The sequence below is a fragment of the Semicossyphus pulcher genome, unplaced genomic scaffold (genome assembly GCF_022749685.1).
Source record: "Semicossyphus pulcher isolate SPU_LCO1_2020_fin unplaced genomic scaffold, fSemPul1.0.p SCAF_8, whole genome shotgun sequence".
In the NCBI taxonomy this organism is placed as follows: Eukaryota; Metazoa; Chordata; class Actinopteri; order Labriformes; family Labridae; genus Semicossyphus; species Semicossyphus pulcher.
This window is the reverse complement of record NW_027211759.1, coordinates 5,283,799-5,302,103: the sequence shown is the minus strand read 5'-3', so window position 1 is coordinate 5,302,103 and position 18,305 is coordinate 5,283,799. Positions and strand designations below refer to the sequence as shown.

Genomic DNA, 18,305 nt, shown 5'->3' with positions numbered 1-18,305 from the left:
CTAACAGAAGCTGTGTCAGATAATAACTCTTTATTTCTTCTGTAAGTATTTTACAAAGCAGCACATTAATATGTATTGTACATTAAAAGGCAAGCGTTTAACTTCTTATTTAAAAAAGCAACAAAGAACTGCTCCAGCAACAAGCACTTCCTTTTGTATCTTCTTCCTCAGTGTCAAAGACCTGCGTTGTTGTACAGAAAAATCAATTAGCCTTATTGTTGCACTGGGTGACATATTCCCTCATTAGGAGGATGAACACGGGAGCTGTAGTTTATTTTGATTCAATCACAAGTATACCGTTCTGCGGCTGTGATTGCTCATTTGGGCAGCAATTGTGTATTAATCTGCAGCTGAAAATAGTCCCCAGGAAAATAAACATCTACTCCTGCTTAAGTAAAATAAAATAGAACGTGAAGTTCCCAGCTGTTGTAGGAAATGACTGACCTTTTTAAAAGATAAAACTACACACTTGTGACCCATTATTAGAAGCCGTTTTTACACTGCGGTTCTGCCTCAGCGCCGTAACGAAGCTCTGCCGTCATACGACCACGCAACGCCGACATAAAGCCGCCCTACTGACACAAAACGTGCACAAGGTGTAAACAAACAGCGTGTGCTTCAAACCAGGGGTGGGCGATATGGCCTAAAAATAATAGCACGATATTTAACGAAATCTTGCGATATTTATGACGATGTAGAAAAAAGAAAACTGAATAATGTTTTGTTTGTAATTTCATGCAGCACCATTTAATCATGCAAACAAAATAAAGTACTTTGACAATTTCCCTTCTTTTCCAATGAGCTCGGTGGCCTGGGGGAAAAATGTGGCTGTAAAAGCCCAAATTTTGTTGCTTCTGGCACATGTTGAAAGGAGAATGAGGCCTTTTATACGTTTGAGCCCACTCTGTGCCCTCCCAGTCAGTGTTCACGTCTGGATCTACATGACAACAGAGAAACACTGCTGTAGCTGCTACTACAGGCTGTGATCTGCTGAGACTCTCTTCTTACTTATTTTTGATCTGCCACTGCATCAACCGTCCCTGTGTGTTGTTTATCTTTAAATCAGTAAAGAGTGAAGCTGCCGGCTTAATTACTCTTCATACGGCCGTGCTACTAATTTCAATTAGATGGTAATCTGCAAGAGAATTAAAGAAGAAAAGCGAAATGTAGGCTTCGTTAAAAGTAATTCGTTGATTTGTTCATTCATTAAGCCCATGAACGTCTGCGTGGCGTATTAGGAAAACTTCTAATGCCTCCTGTGCAGGCGTCACGTCGCTGCCACCGGTGTTTTCCGGTGTTTTCTGAAGCAGCAACTGTTCTTCTTGTCTTCAATAGTTTTGCTAAAATCTATCAAACCCTGAAGTCTGCTCTCCGCCAAATGTGTTGTCTGCTCTCAGCTGAGCGGCCCCGCCTCTCCACACACACACACACACTCCGAGCATGCAGGGGCGGGGCTTACACGGACAGACAGGCAGCGCTCATGCTCGTATTGATTTAAAGCGGAGGCGAGTGCTTCTAAAATGACCAGGAAAAGCAATACGCAACTTGTTAGCCATAACAATTTACGTCTTTGATATCCCGATACGACACTTTCTTATGACATAACATAATTTATACCGGTATAATCTGAACGATAAGATATGGCGCTGCCCTTCTTCAAATACACACAGGGCTTTGTTCCGCCCTGCCAGCTCCGCTGTTTACACTGACGTTGTTTCGTCTCTGTTATGCCTCTGTTACGATCTCTGACTTTTACCCTTTATAGTTTTGGCCTAGTTTTAGTCGACGAAAACTCAAAATATTTGAGTCCAGTTTTAGCCAATAAATAGTCATCACATTTTAGTCAACGTTTAGTCTCCCTTCAGAAAATATGACCCTGGCTCAGTGGAGGAACAGCTTCGCTCCACCATTCTGCCTCCGTGTGTTTCACAAAGAAGATGAACTGTTACAGTGTAATAATCCCGACTTGAACTGGCCGGGTAAAAGGGGCTAAAGATTAATGTGTACAGAAAGAACGAATGGTCTTAAGAAAAGTATTTAGATGCAAACTTAAGTTTGGTCTTGCTGTGATGTTCACAGTACAGTAAGAGAGATAACTGCTTTGTGTAAAAGTAGATCAAAAATGTGTAAGATGGAAGAGTTGTAGTCAAGACCAAGTCTTAGAGGGATTGAGTTAGAAGTCAAGAGCAAAACCGAGAACAACACCCCTTTTCCATGTTTTACCGTCCACCTAAACTACGGGGACTACGCGGTGGAAAATAGACATTTGCTAAAACCTGGTGCGATACATCTTTCCTTGTTTTATATAAGGTTTAAGTTCTTTGTGTATTGTCCCTGCTCAAATAAAGAAACATAACACGTTAATATTCTTACCAAAACACAGAATTAACAATCATCTCTAAGGTTACTGAAGTTGCACTGAAAGGAAGAAATACATGAATTTTATGTAGCACCCAGTGCAGGAATGATCGGGTCATTGGGAGAGCCTTAGGACGAAGAGCTCACAACACTCTCAACATCAGGCACCATGGTTTGGTCTTTACTGGTCTTGAAGTAAAATCTGGAGTTCCTTGCCGGGCCACGAGAGAAGCCAGGGGTAATAATGCACTCGAGTCCAAGATGAGACCTTAAAAAAAGTGGCCATGAGACCAGTCGTAACACCAAGACCAATCTTAAGTACCACAAAACTATAAGATGCTCAACAGCTCAGTGGGTAGAGGAGACGTCCCATGCACAGAGGCTACAGTCCTTGACGCAGTGATCGGAGGCTCGACTCCCGCCCTCGGCCCTTTGCTGCACGTCATCCCCCACTCTCTTCTCTAGATATCTCCTTAGCTGTCCCATAAATAGTAGCGAAAATGGCCCAAGAAACTGTTTCCGAGTGGTTTTCCCTCTCCAAAAATAAAGACATGACAAATTAAGCCAATGAGCAGCGTCTTTATGAACAGTGAAGAATGTTTGAGTAAATCAAATAGTTTTAATCACTGAATGACCCTCAGAGAAACCACATGATTACTGATTCCCTTCATGTATCACGGTGGGAGAGGCTCATTATCTTATTAGTGCAAAGGCTTAATTGCAACAGTGGCTGCATGTTACTAAGCTCTGCTATAAAAATTGTGCTTCCTCACGCTCCCCTCGGAGGTTCGAGGCATCCAGTGAGAATATTTCTGCCTCTGATGCAGCTGTGCCTTGGAGAAATGTTTGTGTAACTAAAACTCTAATCTGCGTTTTAACCCCCTTCCACCCACTCCCCTCCTTTTTATTTTAATATGACTCACAGCCCAGGGGGAGCAGGCATAATTACAGTTGGATGCTGATGTGTGTTATATTGTGTTGAACCGTTTGGGTCGCAGGCAACCCGTCCCAGCCCACCTCGCTCCATTACATGAGCCCCTACCAGCTGAATGACTACGCCATGGCGCTGCGGGCGGTCGGGGAGATCATCCAGGACTACGACAGCGACAAGTTGTTTCCTGCGCTGGGCTTCGGTGCCAAGCTTCCCCCAGACGGGAGGGTCTCACACGAGTTTGCCCTGGTAGGAGACGACTTTCTCCCATCATTTATATTTATTTATAGCTTTACTTTGAGCTAAATGCTAATGTGTGCTTTCATGTTCACAATAACACTAACATTTTCATGTCCAGCAGGTTTAAAGCACAGTCGCCGTTTTAGTTTGAAGGTAATCAAAGCATGTTTAGAAGAACCACAGTTAGAGACAGTTGTCAGGGAAACATGAATATCTTTAGTACCAATCCATCTAGAAAATTTTAAATGATATGGTAATGAGGGCGGGGTATTGATAAGGATTTCTCAAATCGATTTGATTCCGATTCAGAAGGTCCCGACTCAGTTCGATATCACTTTGTTTAGGGGTATTTCAGTTATAACATCAATGCTACCTGGTGTATGTTTACGATAAGAATTGACCCTAAAGTTACATCATGTACTTTTCATTTAACATGACAAACACGCAGCAGTCAACACAATATTTCAGATTTTCAGTCTGAACATCTGGCTCATGGTTTTGATTAAACGAACTGGGGTTCAACTTGGGGCGAGATCTTATAGCGCGAAGAACAAAACCACACGAGACTAAGAGTTATTGTGAAAGACATACTGTATAACATGCCGAAAAAATACCAAAGTTGACGATAACAGAGAGTAACATAAACATCAGTGCGAAACTAACTTACATATTCATGATAAAACACGATAAACACGATAATACGACACGCAGAACACGACAATAAGAGTCCATCAGCTATCACTGACGTCTCCGTGGTAGGTGCAGTAAAAAAGTCTGGGCACGTCGTCGAGTTGTGCTGCATTCAGGAGCGCTCAGAAACCGAGTGATCACACAAGACCGATTTCACACATATTTTTTAAGATCGATTTTTAAAGACCTTATTTGGTTGTTCATGTTTGATACTATTTGTACTATATTTATACTGTATTGAATTGTCCCCTCTCTTTGTATGGGAGGAAAATGAAATAAATATATTGTTAAAAAAAGAAATGAGAATCGATTCAAATTGGAAAAATCGTTCATTAAATCTCATAAACCTTTAATTGAGGTTCTCCTTCTTCTGGAACTAAAGAAAAAGTCCTGGATAATGAAAGTCATTAGGATTTATTCTGGTCCACATTTCATCGAGGCAAAACCCTTTGAATTTAATTTTCTTAGAGACATGAAGAAGTGTGGCTCATGTGAAATATAGAGCTAGTTTTTAACAACATTAATTTTAAAAGTGATAACATAAAACCAAATTCAAACTTCTCAAACTGTGGTTGAATACAGCACTGGGAATAAAACTTTTAATGGCTTTCCTGCTGCTGTGAAAGCAAAGACACCTTTCATGTTCATCAAAAGCAATATACCAACATAAAGTTTGACTATAAAAACTCTGCAGAGTAAACTAAGAACACAGTATGCAACCAGGTGCTTTCAGACACAGATGACCAATCACAGGCGGCAGCAGTGAAGGTGGGTGGTGAAAGCTGCCGCCCTGAAACATGAACAAATCAACCAACCGGCCTGCGCACACCGTGGTGATGAAAGACGAACGGGCTGCTCAGTGTTTCGGCTGTAAACAAGCCATGCAAACGGCCCCGCAAGCACATCAAATATATTGTTTTGTGCATTGTTTTTTACATACTCTGTTTAATGTTCAACTGCATGTGTCAAGTTGTACCGTGGTGTTGCATCCTTTTGCAACTGTAACATGGAAATCATAAACAAGAGACCGTTGAGGATACATTTTCTGGGTCCAAAAAAATAGGATGCCAGAATCCGGCTTTTGTTTTGATCAGCATCTAACCTGCAGCCGGTGTTGTTAAACACCTTTTAGTACCATTTTGATGTATATGATTCAAACAATCGGGATTATCCAGATTTCCTAAAGAAAAAACATCAACGTCACTTTATAGTTATTACGATGACTTTCCGTCCCTTTCTATAAAAACATCTTAGGTGACCCAACGCTAGCTTTTGTACTACAAGTCTACATTGCAATACGTAGTCAGATTTAGAGCACTGGTAATCACAATTGGGTAACCTAAAAAGTCTGTATCTTGATCATCTTGATCCAATACAATGCTGCTTTGAAAAACTGGCACATAAATAAGATGGAATAACTATTCATGGATAGCAATCAGTGTTGGTTTTCCAAATCCAGATGTAACTTTTTAAACAACTCAGCCTTGATAATAAGTGTCCTCCATCCATTATCAGCTTTAAACCCTCTAGCTGTGTCTCAGTTTGAGGGCCGCATCCTTCGAAGGGGAGGATGAGTCATTGGTAGCCTGCGTAGACTGAACTGAAATGAGACGGTCTGGTCTACGGAGGATTTCCTGTTTGCATCAGCAGCTGTTCCCGCCCTTAACCTTGCGTCGCCAAGTGCAGCTCCTGTCACCTAGCAACAGGTAGCTACCGGGAATAACTAGCGTCTCGTAACTTATCCTATTATTTAAGATAATTTGTTTCAAGGGCCCTTTCGTTATTTTTTAACATTTGTATCACTAGTTATTCGATTGAGTTGTAACCATAATCTTTTACATTTTAAAGTGTATTCCTCGGTCGCTTAAGAGTCTGCCATTTTGTTTGAATTGGCACGCAATCAATCTCGGGATATGTTGGTCCACGAAGGATGCACCGACTGGATCCTTCATAGCCCGGGGAAAGGAAGTTTGTCGGCCGCATCTGAAGGAGCCTTCGAAATAGGACAGCCTTCGACGCGCTGCTGTGACACAATCAGCCTTTAAATACGTCCTTTGAAGGATGCAGCCCCTGAATTGGGACACAGCTTCCATCGTTTCAACTTTCCAGCTCTCATCTTCTGCTGATCCAACCATCATCAATCAACTAATCCATCCAATCAATTATCTTTCTCTCCATTTCACTCTGCCAACGATCCTGAACTCTCTGCATCCTGACCGCTCCCTGGCCTCCCATATTCCGCTCTTTGGTCTACTGTCACTTCCAGATGTTGCTCCAGAGGCATTTACAGCCATTACATCTGCTCAACGTTGAGTAGCAGCCTCCCCAGAGGCGCCAGACCTTGAGACAAGGCACACGTGCTTTAATCTAACCATTAAGGACTTAACTTAGTCAGCTCTTAAAGAGCAGGGCTGCAGCTGTGTAGCCGCAGTGGGAGAAAGCCACCGCTGATTCCGACGTTATTATGCAAGCTCCATTTACAAAGCAAAGGAGTCTCATGTGCACTGCTCGTACTCATGGGCAACCAAGCACAGTTAGTCAAGATGGTTCCATACTGAGTTAATTAGAAAGTCCAAAAACCATATGGGTAGCTTAAATAATGTTTCAGAGTTTCTTTTGGATATCTTAAACGCAGCCAAGCAGACATTCATTTTCAAAGGCTGCAGAGATAAAAAGAAAAACAGTGCGGCACCTTTAGTTCTGCAGAAGAAGAAGACAGCCACTCTCCTCTTCTTACCTTTGTTGCAAGATTATAAATACCTCACCAGAATGGATTTTTACTAAAATGCTTCTCCTGGTATCCATCCCTCATGCAGTTACAAATGTGAAACGGCTCCCCGCAGGATACTCTTGACTGAAATGCTGCAACAGCCGAATTAAACTGTCGACATTTCCCTAAAATATCTGTAATATCTGTAATGTAAGATAGAATTTTACATCCTCAAGGGCCTGCAACCCTCTCGTGCCTCTTACACTGGGTAATATTTTACCATATTATTGGAGTATTATTGACTCTTTGGCCCTGCGGTGGCCTTTTCTGATGTCTCTGAGTATGCTTGTAATCCTGTTACGCTGCAATTTGCAGCCAAAACATGCCTGTTTTAAAAATACAATATAATTCCATCCCAACCTTTTTCCAAATCGTCTTTATTTATCTTCTCCTTCAGGGCGGCACTGTTTTTATTATTGCTTTTAGCTGCTCTGTCTCTGAATATATCCAAACAGACTCTTCAGAATTTAATTTGAACTGTGATGCATGGTGTTAAAATGTGCGTAGGTCTGTGGTGGAGCACAAAAACCTAATGTAAGCAAGTTCTTCTAATTGCCCTTGAATATAATTAGCACATTTTTCAGAATATAAGCTGGCTGACATTAAATCAATGACGGTAGCACACTCCATGTAAGACTGTTAGATGCTGATGCACCTTAAATAGGAAAGTGGCTAAAGATACTTGAGACATGAAGGAGAAAACGTTTCATCTGTGTACGAGAGAGCTGCTTTTTTTAGACTTCCAAAAATGACATGAAAGCATGATCAAACTCTGAGACAACCGAATGAGATCATTGTCTTTTATTTCACTGTAAAGGGAGGAGAGTTTTCTGTCTGTATTCAGCTCGGATTAATAGTGAGATTAAAAAAGACTGAAGGCTTTCTTGACAGTCTGTGCATCACTTGAATTGTGTTGCAGCAGCTGTTAAGATACATTTGATGCATACATTATCCATGAGTCACCCGAGCTTCTATTTACACGGCGATTAATAGACAAAGATATAAATGTATCCTGTTGCAATGAACTTTTTCTCAAGCCTACACATACATTATCAACAATAAATGCTTCAATACAGTCGGAAAATGATGGTCATGTTTAATTTCAAACACATTATGGGATGGTAAAAACATCCAAGGACATTTGGTACATGTGATTTATCTTAATTTCTTCATCAGATACAAAACTGAATCACCAATTGAATTCTTTCAGTCTTTGTTTTCTGAGTTTTCGTTAAATCTTTCAGGTTAAAAATAAAGAAACGCATGGTTTTTCAGTTACTTAGACAGTAGGTAGAAAATAAATCAGAAATGAAGATGTTTTGTTTTTCTTTTTCTTGAATGTGATGTCGAAATGTCGAGAATAAAGGATTTTTTCAGCATCAGAGAAGGCATTTCAACTCTTAGGCCCCGTGTCCACATAGCGCCTTTTTCTGTCAGAAAAGCGCGGGCAGGGCGCTGGAGAGCTCTGGGATGAAGCATTTGTGCGGTGAAAAAAAACGCTGCACAATGTCCTTAAAATACGCTGCTCCAAAACTCTGCACGCATGTTTTGTTTTTATCACAATAATAAGTTTAACTTACGACACAGCTAATAACAAGCTAACAACGCGTAGGGAGATGAAAGCAAAACACTTACTGGCAACATTTAATGTCCCGCCGATCGTCTCCCACAAATTGGCTTTTCGGTCTCTATTGTGATCCTGTCTATTTGTCATAACGTACAGCTTCAGACAGAAACAGCCAAAACAATTTGCTCCTCCATGGTTACCAGGGTGACGAGCCGCGCCCCATCTGATTGGTTGCCTGAAAACAACAAAAAGTAGCGGTGATGATGCCAGCGCTTTTCTCAAAAGTTCAGAGATCATCAACTAGAAGCGCTCGGAGCGGCCGCACAAAAAAGATGGAGCGTTCTGAAAAAAGCCAGCTGCATGCGGCCACATACGCTCTGTCCTCATTGGGAATAATTGAAAAAAGACGCTGGCGCTCAGAAAAAGGCGCTACATGGACACAGGACCTTAAAAATTCAAAACAAAACCATAAACAACCTTCTTCCCCTGGCCCTAATTATCTTCCATGGATATTGGTCTCCATTTTCTTAAATGAATGTGTTTTATAACAGTAATGGTACCAGGAGGATGACTCCAAACATCAAATGCAGCTTGCTCCCACTAGCCTTGTTATACCGCAGCTGCCATGAGAACAAGGTCGTAAACAGACACGTTTATGGGCTCTATGTATCTTTTACTCTTAACACTTATCTAGTCAAAACCAGTTTCCCACACGATTACCCCGTGAAATCAAGCAACCCCAAGGTCTTCTAATCTGTACGAATTGACAGTCTTGGTAAGCTTGCACTTCCTCTTTCTGCAGATTAATTTCAGTGTTTTTCACACTTTGAAATGTTTTTTCTTTCTGTTTTTGTGCAGAACGGTAATCCACAGAACCCATACTGCAACGGTATTGAGGGGGTGATGGAGGCCTATTACCAGAGTCTCAAATCTGTGCGTCTCTACGGACCCACCCACTTCTCCCCTGTTATTAACCATGTGGCCAGGTAGGTCCACTATAATCACAGCCGGGGGGACGGGGAACATGTGTAGGCTGACACACACGCAAACGTCATGCAGAACAATGCGGTGTACACAGATCTTTACAGTGATCTGTGAAGCAGAGGGAGGGGATTAAAAGAAGAGGAATCAATACTTTCTGTTGTGGTTTTTAGCTCTCTCTCTCTCTCTTTCTGTCTCTCTCTTTCACTCTGCTTTTTCCCCAGCCAGTCGTGGCAGATGGATGTCCACGAATAAGTCCGATTCGGCCTGTTAAAAGAAAGTTTTTCCTTGCCACTGTTGCAGAATGAAGAGAATGAAGTTGCGTCTCTGTTAATATTACAAAGAGTACGCTCTAGACTTGCTCTAAATGAAGGGATGGGCTGCCTTCAGGTGCAAAGAAAAACAACAAAAAAACCCATGCACATGAGAAGAAACCGTGCTGTGGATAATATTAATCTCACACCTCCCACTTCCCAAATGCACGGCACATTAATCTCCATAGTAGGAAACATGGACCAGTGCTTCCATATTAAAAACCTGAACTGTGAGAGACAAATAGGCCCCCGAGTGCAGTTAAATTTTTATCCGTGCTACAAATTATAGATGCAAAAACCTGCTCCTCCACCCCGTTTAAAAATTTAAACCAAATAAAAAACACTTGCAGCAGATATTACCACAAACTGTCAGCAGCACTTGGCATTATTACTCCCAAAACCACTGATAAAATGTAATGTGCCGTTCTGTACTACAGCGTTTTCCGACTTCCACCTGATGTCCCCTGTTGCCAGATCGTGTCTCATGATCCTCAAGACTGACTGTAACAAGCACTTTTCCCACCTTTCATCATCAGCTTCACCCTCTCTCTCTCCCTCTCTCTCCCTCTCTCTCTCTCTCCCTGCGCGAGAGCCATCCGCCCACTCAGCCTGAGAATAGCAGCATTGTTCAGCGCTCACTTCTTTGCAGCGTCTGACTAAAACCCAGGAAGACGTGGCTAAATTAAAAAGTGACACCAAGTCGCATCAAATTCCTAACCGTCTGACTGTTTTATGCGTAAGTGCGTAAATATACTCTCCAAATATTGTCAGGTGACATCACTTCAGCCTGTATTTTGAAACAGAGAACTGCTTCAAGCGTTAGAGTAAAGCTCATAAAACACACACTGACTTTAAAGCATGTTTACATCATATAATCTCTACATTTTTTCCAATAAGAAATTGTTTCTCTTAGTGAAATAGATGAAAAATGTATTTACCCCTCTAGGTGTATTGTGCTTCAGTATATTCTGTATAATATTCAGTTGTTTGTATTGCCATGTAAGCTGTTTAATGCTGTCATTTTAGCCAGGTCTCACTTATCGAGTCAGCTTTATATATCAAAAATATCACAAATTAAATATTAGCTTCTTTAGGATTTACAATCGGTAACACATATGCTACTTTATCCTTAATTTTGACTCAGGACTGTAGCTGTCTCAATTCAGGGGCTGCATCCTTTGAAGGACGCGGTCTAGTGTAGCGGTCTGAGTAGACACTAAGGTTGAACTGAAATGAGGATTTCCTGTTTGCATCACCAGCTGTTCCCGCCCTTACCCTTGCGTCACAAGGCGCCGCTTCTGTCGCTTGCTAGCTGGCTAACAAGCTAACATTAATAAGGTCACGTAACACTACCTACAGATAATTTGAAGTTTCAAGTCCCCTTTTTTTAACGTTTGTGTTGCTAGCTATTCGATTCAGCTGAAACCAAAAACTCTTACATTTGAAAGTGTAGTCCTCGGCCGCGTAACAGTCTGATGCGCCCGATGGATCCTTGAAGCCGTTGACCGGGAAAAGAAGGATGCATTTGTCAGCTGCATCTGATGGAGCCTTCGAAAGGGGACAGGCTTCAACGCGCTTCAGATACGTCCTTCAAAGGATGCAACCCCTGAATAGGGACTCAGCTTGTGTGTTTATAAGCCAGACCAAGGTCTTCTTTCCTTCCTTTATCTGCATTTTACCTTTTAAAAGTCCCTGTTGCCATGTAAAAGATCTGAGCTAGCATCCTACATGCTTATATTTGTACAGGAGGGTTCAGATGCAGGTGCAATAAGTGAGGCCTTACTAATTCTTTTAATCTTACATATGGCATTTTCTTTTGCTCTGATTTAGCCATTTTAATGCCAGGACTCACCTGACCATGTGCAAATGTTTCCTCGGGACAGTATTTTGCAAGGGTGCAGATGCACAGGCTTGGCACTGCCCAATACCGTTGTTATTATTTTAAAGAAATACAGATATCAGTGTTTTGGGCAGAATTATCATGGTTGTTAAAGGACAAACATTTCTTACCAGCCAATCAACGCTGGTAGTGCACGATCAGTTACCTGCTAGGCTGTCTTTTCTTAGACCCTCAATTCAGATACAGAAAACTCCCCATTCTTTTTTTACTCTTTCTCTCGGACAGACAGGAAACACATAGAAGGATCTATACAAAGAATTTAGAACTTGGAAAACATCAAACAGATCAAATCTGAGCCACCTGACTTCACCTGTGGCACACAGTTTAAAATAAGAGCAGCAATTGAGCTAAATGTTATATGAATATATGTGTTTCAAATGAAAGTAGAGTGATACATTAAGGCAGAACCATCTTGATTGATAGTCATTGCAACTTTTTAAAACACACACACACACGGACATAATCGCTAAATAAAGGCTTGAAAATGATTTGATGTGTTAATAGTTCTTAAAAAACACCATTATTATTAAAATACACCACACATACCAATGAACTAATTAAATACCAACACCTTACAACAGGAAATACTTTAATTCTACTGTTAAAATTAGATACTTCATTATTCTGGCACAGCACAATGCTTAGAGTGTTATTGCTCCATTTGTTCTCAATGAGATAATATTGTTTTTAGTGATCACTTAGGACTAATAACCTAATGTGGGATATAATCTATTAAGGTAATTGCAGCAGTGAAGGTGGTACGAGACACTGCAGGGCTCTTCACCAGCACATTCATCTTGTTCTTCCATTAAGTTGGAGACGGATGAAAGTAAAGACTGAAGCAGCAGAGGCCGAGTAAACTTTACTTTGAGTCTGAAATGTGGGTCAAGCTCTTAGACTGTTTGCAGGAAGCGTTTGAAGCTACCCTGATGTTGCACCATCGGTTTGTGTAGGACATTTTTAGAGCGTGGCATTTTTGACATCGCCAGTTTTGGAGCTAGAAGTGAGAAGAGGGTGGAAACACATCGCTATCCTGATTGTATTGATGTACTGCTGTATTGAATAAGACCTGTAACAAGGGATTTATACTAGTAACATGTTTAATGGTGTAACAAGAGAAGTAGGGTCATTTCCTCATAGACTTCTATGCAATCAGACTTCTTTTTATGACCAGAGGAGGCGGCCCCTGTTAGCCATTCTGCATTGGCGTCACTTTTCAAACCTTGTCTCAATCTGCTTTCACGTGGTGTCAGAATAATTTAAAACAAGACCAGGTCAAAGCCTAGTATGTGGCTGACCGCATCAGGTCAATGTGCGCTTTTGTGGGCAATGTGTTACAAGGACTGTCCTCATGAGGCCGATGGCAACGTGTTTGAAAGCAGGTGCGCGCTGCGGACGTAGGTGAGGACAGTGGAGGAGCAGCGGAGGAGCATCCCCGCCTACTCCCCGAACAAAGTATCCAGAGCCGTATAGACAGAGAGTCGCGTCAGTGGAGGTCCAATATGCTCGCAACTCTCTCTCTCTACGGCTGTGAAAGTACCGTCACTCACTCACTCGCTCACTCAGTTACTCAGTCACATACAGACCCATGTGTAGGGCTGACCCCGGCGGTCAGCCGAAAACTAGTTTCTGACTGGAATAAAATCATGTGATGGTTCTTTAAAGCCAAAACTAAATCTCAGAAAGTCAGAGAACATTTTGCTACCCGAGTTGCGTATTACGCAGAAACGTTATGGACCAAAGTCAACAATAACAGGGCTCAAAAACAAAATACATTTTTAACATGGATTAGTTGAGCATAAAATATGAAACATTTTATTTGTAGTGACGATGTTGTGTTTATATGGCGACTTAAAACTTGTGAAGAACAGCTTCCTAACTCACAAAACGTGACCATCCGAGGAGCACACGAATGCAGCATGAGATGAGAAATATCTTTGAAGTTAAAACCGTCATGGTTTCTTTTAAGATAATGTGAAGCCTCAATGATGACATCGTTTTATATGTATCAAGTCAATGGAGTGCCCTTTATAAACACATAAAAATAGTTCAAAGAAAATATTCTTTATTAATTGTTTATTCATGTGAATAAAATGTTTAAGGAAGTGCAGTTTTTCCATCCGCCTCTCTTCTATTTATGCTCATTTGACCTTTAACCCTTCTATCTCTCATTGCCAGGTATGCGTCAGCGGTGATGGACGGCTCACAGTACTTCATCCTGCTCATCATCTCCGACGGCGTCATCACGGACATGGCACAGACCAAGGAGTCCATAGTCAATGTACAGTACCACGATAATCTACGTTTTGTGTGTTTAAACTCAGGAAAGTTCATGTTGCAAAGACATATTAAACAATAATCATGCAATAGCTTGATTTTAATAGTATCATGGACCGCGGCAGCCAATATTCAGCAGGTAATTTAGCACGAAGGACCCCGGGTGGTCCAGCTATGATTAAGCCTCTAATGAAGGTTCACAAACAAACAACATGAAGGGGAGAATATGAAAAGCCGTCCAGCTGCTGTCCTTCTCTTTAAGCGCATCCCTCTCTCTGTTTCACTCATCTTCACTAATGAGACGAGGGGGTTGAGGGGGGGTCGTGCTGGTCGCCCTCACCTCCTCCTCTACCCTACATTTATCTCTAATAACTTTGCTTTCTAATCAGAGTTGATGCGTGTAACGATTTTCATGTCTTTGGAGCCTCGGTTGCCTCTGCTCGCTGCTCCGCCTCACACCGCCTCTCCGTCCCTCTCGCTGCACATGTGATGTAACGTTATTGTAAAGTAGGATTCGGAGTAATTATTTACCAGCCCGCGGAGGACCCATGCCCCTCGTTTCTCAGGCAATTTGGCCGTCCGTCTAATAAGCGCAGGAAGTTATGAAACACTGAGAAAAAAAACAGCCCGTCATTCATCACTCTAACTGTACTTCGGCTGAGATTTAATAAACAATATTGCGATGCAGGGCGGCAGTTCAGCTGCAGCTCAGGGCAGACGAAGATGTAAATGGGAGTCATTTTTAAGCTGTCAAGCTGCGGGAGATTTAAACAAAGTTGTAGATGCATGAAATTACAAAACTCCAGAACTGGCTGGACGAGGGGCTTTATTAAAGCAGCTGCAGAGGGCAGATGGAAATGAATGAATGAACCCCGTCTGTCCCGACAATGGGGTTGAATTTGGCCATTGAGCTTTCTTTCTATGTGTTGTTAGATTACAGTTAGTCATTCTCTGGGGTGTTTTACTGACAGCCTGCCGCGTTTAAGATAGCAACATGGGGAAAAGAGCGAACGTTGCTTCTTCCCCGCCTTTGATGAGCCTATTCTGTCTCCTTCCACCCTTCACAGGCCGCGTCTCTGCCCATGTCAATTATAATAGTTGGGGTTGGACCAGCGGAATTTGACGGTAAGCAGGGTGAAGAAACGTGCATGTGTGTGCGCATGCTTTTGTGTCATGTGTTTATTTGCATGCAGTAATCCTTCGCCTTCATTCTTCCTCCTATCTCGCCTCCCACATGGTTCAACCCTTCTTTTCCTCTCTTCCTCCATTCTCCTTCCCCTTAATTCTCCATCTCCTCCTCCTCCTCCTCCTCCACTAAATCTGAGGTTAAGTGGAAGTGAAAATTCTCGTTTGTCAGGCCAGATGTGTTTTTTTTTGTTTGTTTGTTTCAGTTTTTTTTTTTAAATGAACGATGGCCCCATTTCCCACCTCTCTCCTGTGTTGTCATGTTCACAATTCTCGGAGCAGTCCTCTGCAAAACACGCTCGCTCAAGATGAGCAATTAGCCTGCAAAGTCAACAGGATTCAAGGATTATCACGCTTATGAAGCCGGGGTGCACGGTTGCATGACGTCCCCGTGGTGCACAGCGCTGGCTGTTACACATATCCTCGCATGTTTCCCGCCCACGTGCACGGTCGTGTGCAACCTACAGCCCGATTGCTTCACGCTCAGCGACGCAAATTCTGTGTACTCATGCCACGTTTGGCATTACCAACACTCAGAGGATATGTAACCCAGTGGCACGCTAATGGCTTCAGCAGATTAAAACTCACAAACACGGCTTTGACACGGCGGTTTGAGTCTCATGACAGGGCGTGACTGATGTGCTTCCCTCCCTCAGAAATGATCGAGCTGGACGGGGACGAGGAGCGGATCTCTTCCCAAGGACGATACGCGGAGAGGGACATAGTTCAGGTACAGACATGGCTGACTGGCTGTGAGACTGTTCGCTCAGCAGAACGTCCTCAGAGAAATGTGGGATTTATGATTAATGGGAAAAGGTCACGGTGGTTGACCCTCTGCTGTGCTCTTGTTCTCAGTCTGCCATTTTTCTCTCCTTTTCACTGTCTCACTCCTCGAAACTGTATCCACCTTTTCCTCTGTGTCCTTTTCACTGAGCTTCTTGTTTCTCTTTCTCTAAGCTGATCTTTTAATTAACACTTTCCTCCTGTCTTTCCTCATCCTCTCCTTGAATCCTTACTTGTTTTGTCTCCTCTCTATGTTTCATCTCCTCTTTTGTATTCCCCTCTTCCTTTTTTACCCCTATATCCAACCCCTTTCTTTCCTCTCATCTCCTCTTCTCTCCTTGTTGCCTCTCCTCTTCCCACATCTTCTCATTTTGTTTCATTTACACTTTTCTCATCCTCTTGTTTCCTTTTCTTCCCCTGCTCCCTCTCCTTTCCTCTCATCTCCATGTATCCTCTTCTCTCCGTGTTCCCTCCCCTTGTCACTTCGAGTTTCCTCTCTTCCCTTCTCCTTGTTTCTTTTCCTCTCTACTCATTATCTCCCCTCCTCTTTCTCCTCCACTCTCCTCTCCTCTTATCTCATTCTCTTGTTTCCACTCCTATCCCCTTAATTCCTTGTTTCCTCTTCTCATTTCATCTTCTATCCTCTCTGTAACTCTCTTTCATTCCTCTCCTCACCTTGTCTCCCCTCCTCTCCTCTCCTTCTCTTGTTTCCTCTCCTCTCCTTGTATCCTCCCCTCTCCTCACCTTGTCTCCCCTCCTCTCCTCTCCTTCTCTTGTTTCCTCTTCTCACCTGGTCTCCCCTCCTCTCCTCTCCTTCTCTTGTTTCCTCTCCTCTCCTTGTATCCTCGCCTCTCCTCACCTTGTCTCCCCTCCTCTCCTCTCCTTCTCTTGTTTCCTCTCCTCTCCTTGTATCCTCGCCTCTCCTCACCTTGTCTCCCCTCCTCTCCTCTCCTTCTCTTGTATCCTCTCCTCACCTTGTCTCCCCTCCTCCCCTCTCCTTCTCTTGTTTCCTCTCCTTGTATCCTCGCCTCTCCTCACCTTGTCTCCTCTCCTCTCCACAGTTCGTTCCTTTCCGAGACTACATTGACCGGCGGGGAAACCACATCCTCAGCATGGCTCGTCTGGCTAAGGAAGTCCTCGCCGAAATCCCGGACCAGTTCCTCTCCTACATGAGGACCCGAGGGATCAAACCAGGCCCCCTGCCGCCTCCTTACACCACCTGTCCTCCGCCGGCTCTCCACCCGCTCCTCGCCAGACGGGTAAGCCGAATCTAAAGACCCGGGCCTCTCTTCGGCGCAGGCCTGCCGACTCTTCTGGTCTCTACTGTCCTCTCTCTGCTTCTTCTTCTTCCTGCTCTTCACTGGAAGCTTTTGAGCACACGGCGGACCTCGCCCGCTCTCTCATGCTGCACTTTCGTGGTGATGCAGATCACCCCGAGTGGGACGCTTCCATTTTTCAGAAGATGGGACATTTCTCGTAGGTTGTGAAGGGTCCTGACATCAGGAAGACTGAACAGGAATGACTGAGCACACGCAGCTCTCAGACTGAAAGGGTCCAAACTGCCCTTTTATGAAACACTGCTCATCTGTTTCCTATTTCTATTTCTATTTCCACTTCCTCTATCTTTCACAGAATCATCTCTCAATATATAAATGTTTACAAAATCCAGGACTGGAGTGGAGAATTTTTTCAGGAGGACATTTTTACCGATCAATGTGAAAACCTTTCAGATTCCTATTTTCAGCTGCAGAAACTGGAGGTTGTGACTTTGTACAAAGAAACATTTAGGCCCTGGTGCCACATTCGTCATTACAGAGTGTGTGTTTGTTTTTTTAATCAATGGAGCATGTGCTAGTTTAAGAGAAGCATGCACTGTCGTCTTGCACTCAGGGCTTTGTCCCTCCTACACAAACCCGATCACCACCACCACTGCCATCAAAACCCATCACCTACAACCTGAAATCTTCCCGCGCTCCTCCACCTTCTGCTCCGTCCACCTGCCTTGGCTCCAGAGGAAGCTGTGCTTCCCTCTGAGTCTGGTCAAATGAAATGCAGCAGGGACTTGAACAAGCCTTACTCTTTTTGTCGGATAACGTTCACAGGCACGGTGGGTTCTGGAAATGTGGATCTCCAAGCCCAGGCGTCAAAAACACACATCTCACTACCGAACCTGACTGTGTGTTAGAGTCTCTTTATTTTTGTGCGATAACATTGTACTTCAGAAGCATTTCTTTGTTTTATTTTGCGTCTCTCTACCTCTCACTTGGTTTAGTATTGCCAAAAAAAGAAAAGTGTTGGCGTGTCAGTGA

The 18,305-nt window shown here is 43.0% G+C and overlaps 1 protein-coding gene across 1 annotated transcript in view; it reads left to right on the top strand.

Moving 5' to 3' along the window:
* LOC138612545 (copine-8-like) overlaps positions 1-17,312 on the top strand; it is a 76,179-nt gene extending 58,867 nt beyond the window's left edge. The window contains exons 15-20 of the mRNA XM_069685863.1: positions 3,357-3,538; positions 9,415-9,542; positions 13,930-14,032; positions 15,096-15,153; positions 15,870-15,943; positions 17,058-17,312. Coding sequence (XP_069541964.1) covers positions 3,357-3,538; positions 9,415-9,542; positions 13,930-14,032; positions 15,096-15,153; positions 15,870-15,943; positions 17,058-17,270 — 758 coding nt within the window. The 3' untranslated portion in view covers positions 17,271-17,312. The remainder of the gene's footprint in view (positions 1-3,356; positions 3,539-9,414; positions 9,543-13,929; positions 14,033-15,095; positions 15,154-15,869; positions 15,944-17,057) is intronic.
* The last annotated feature ends 993 nt before the right edge of the window (positions 17,313-18,305 follow it).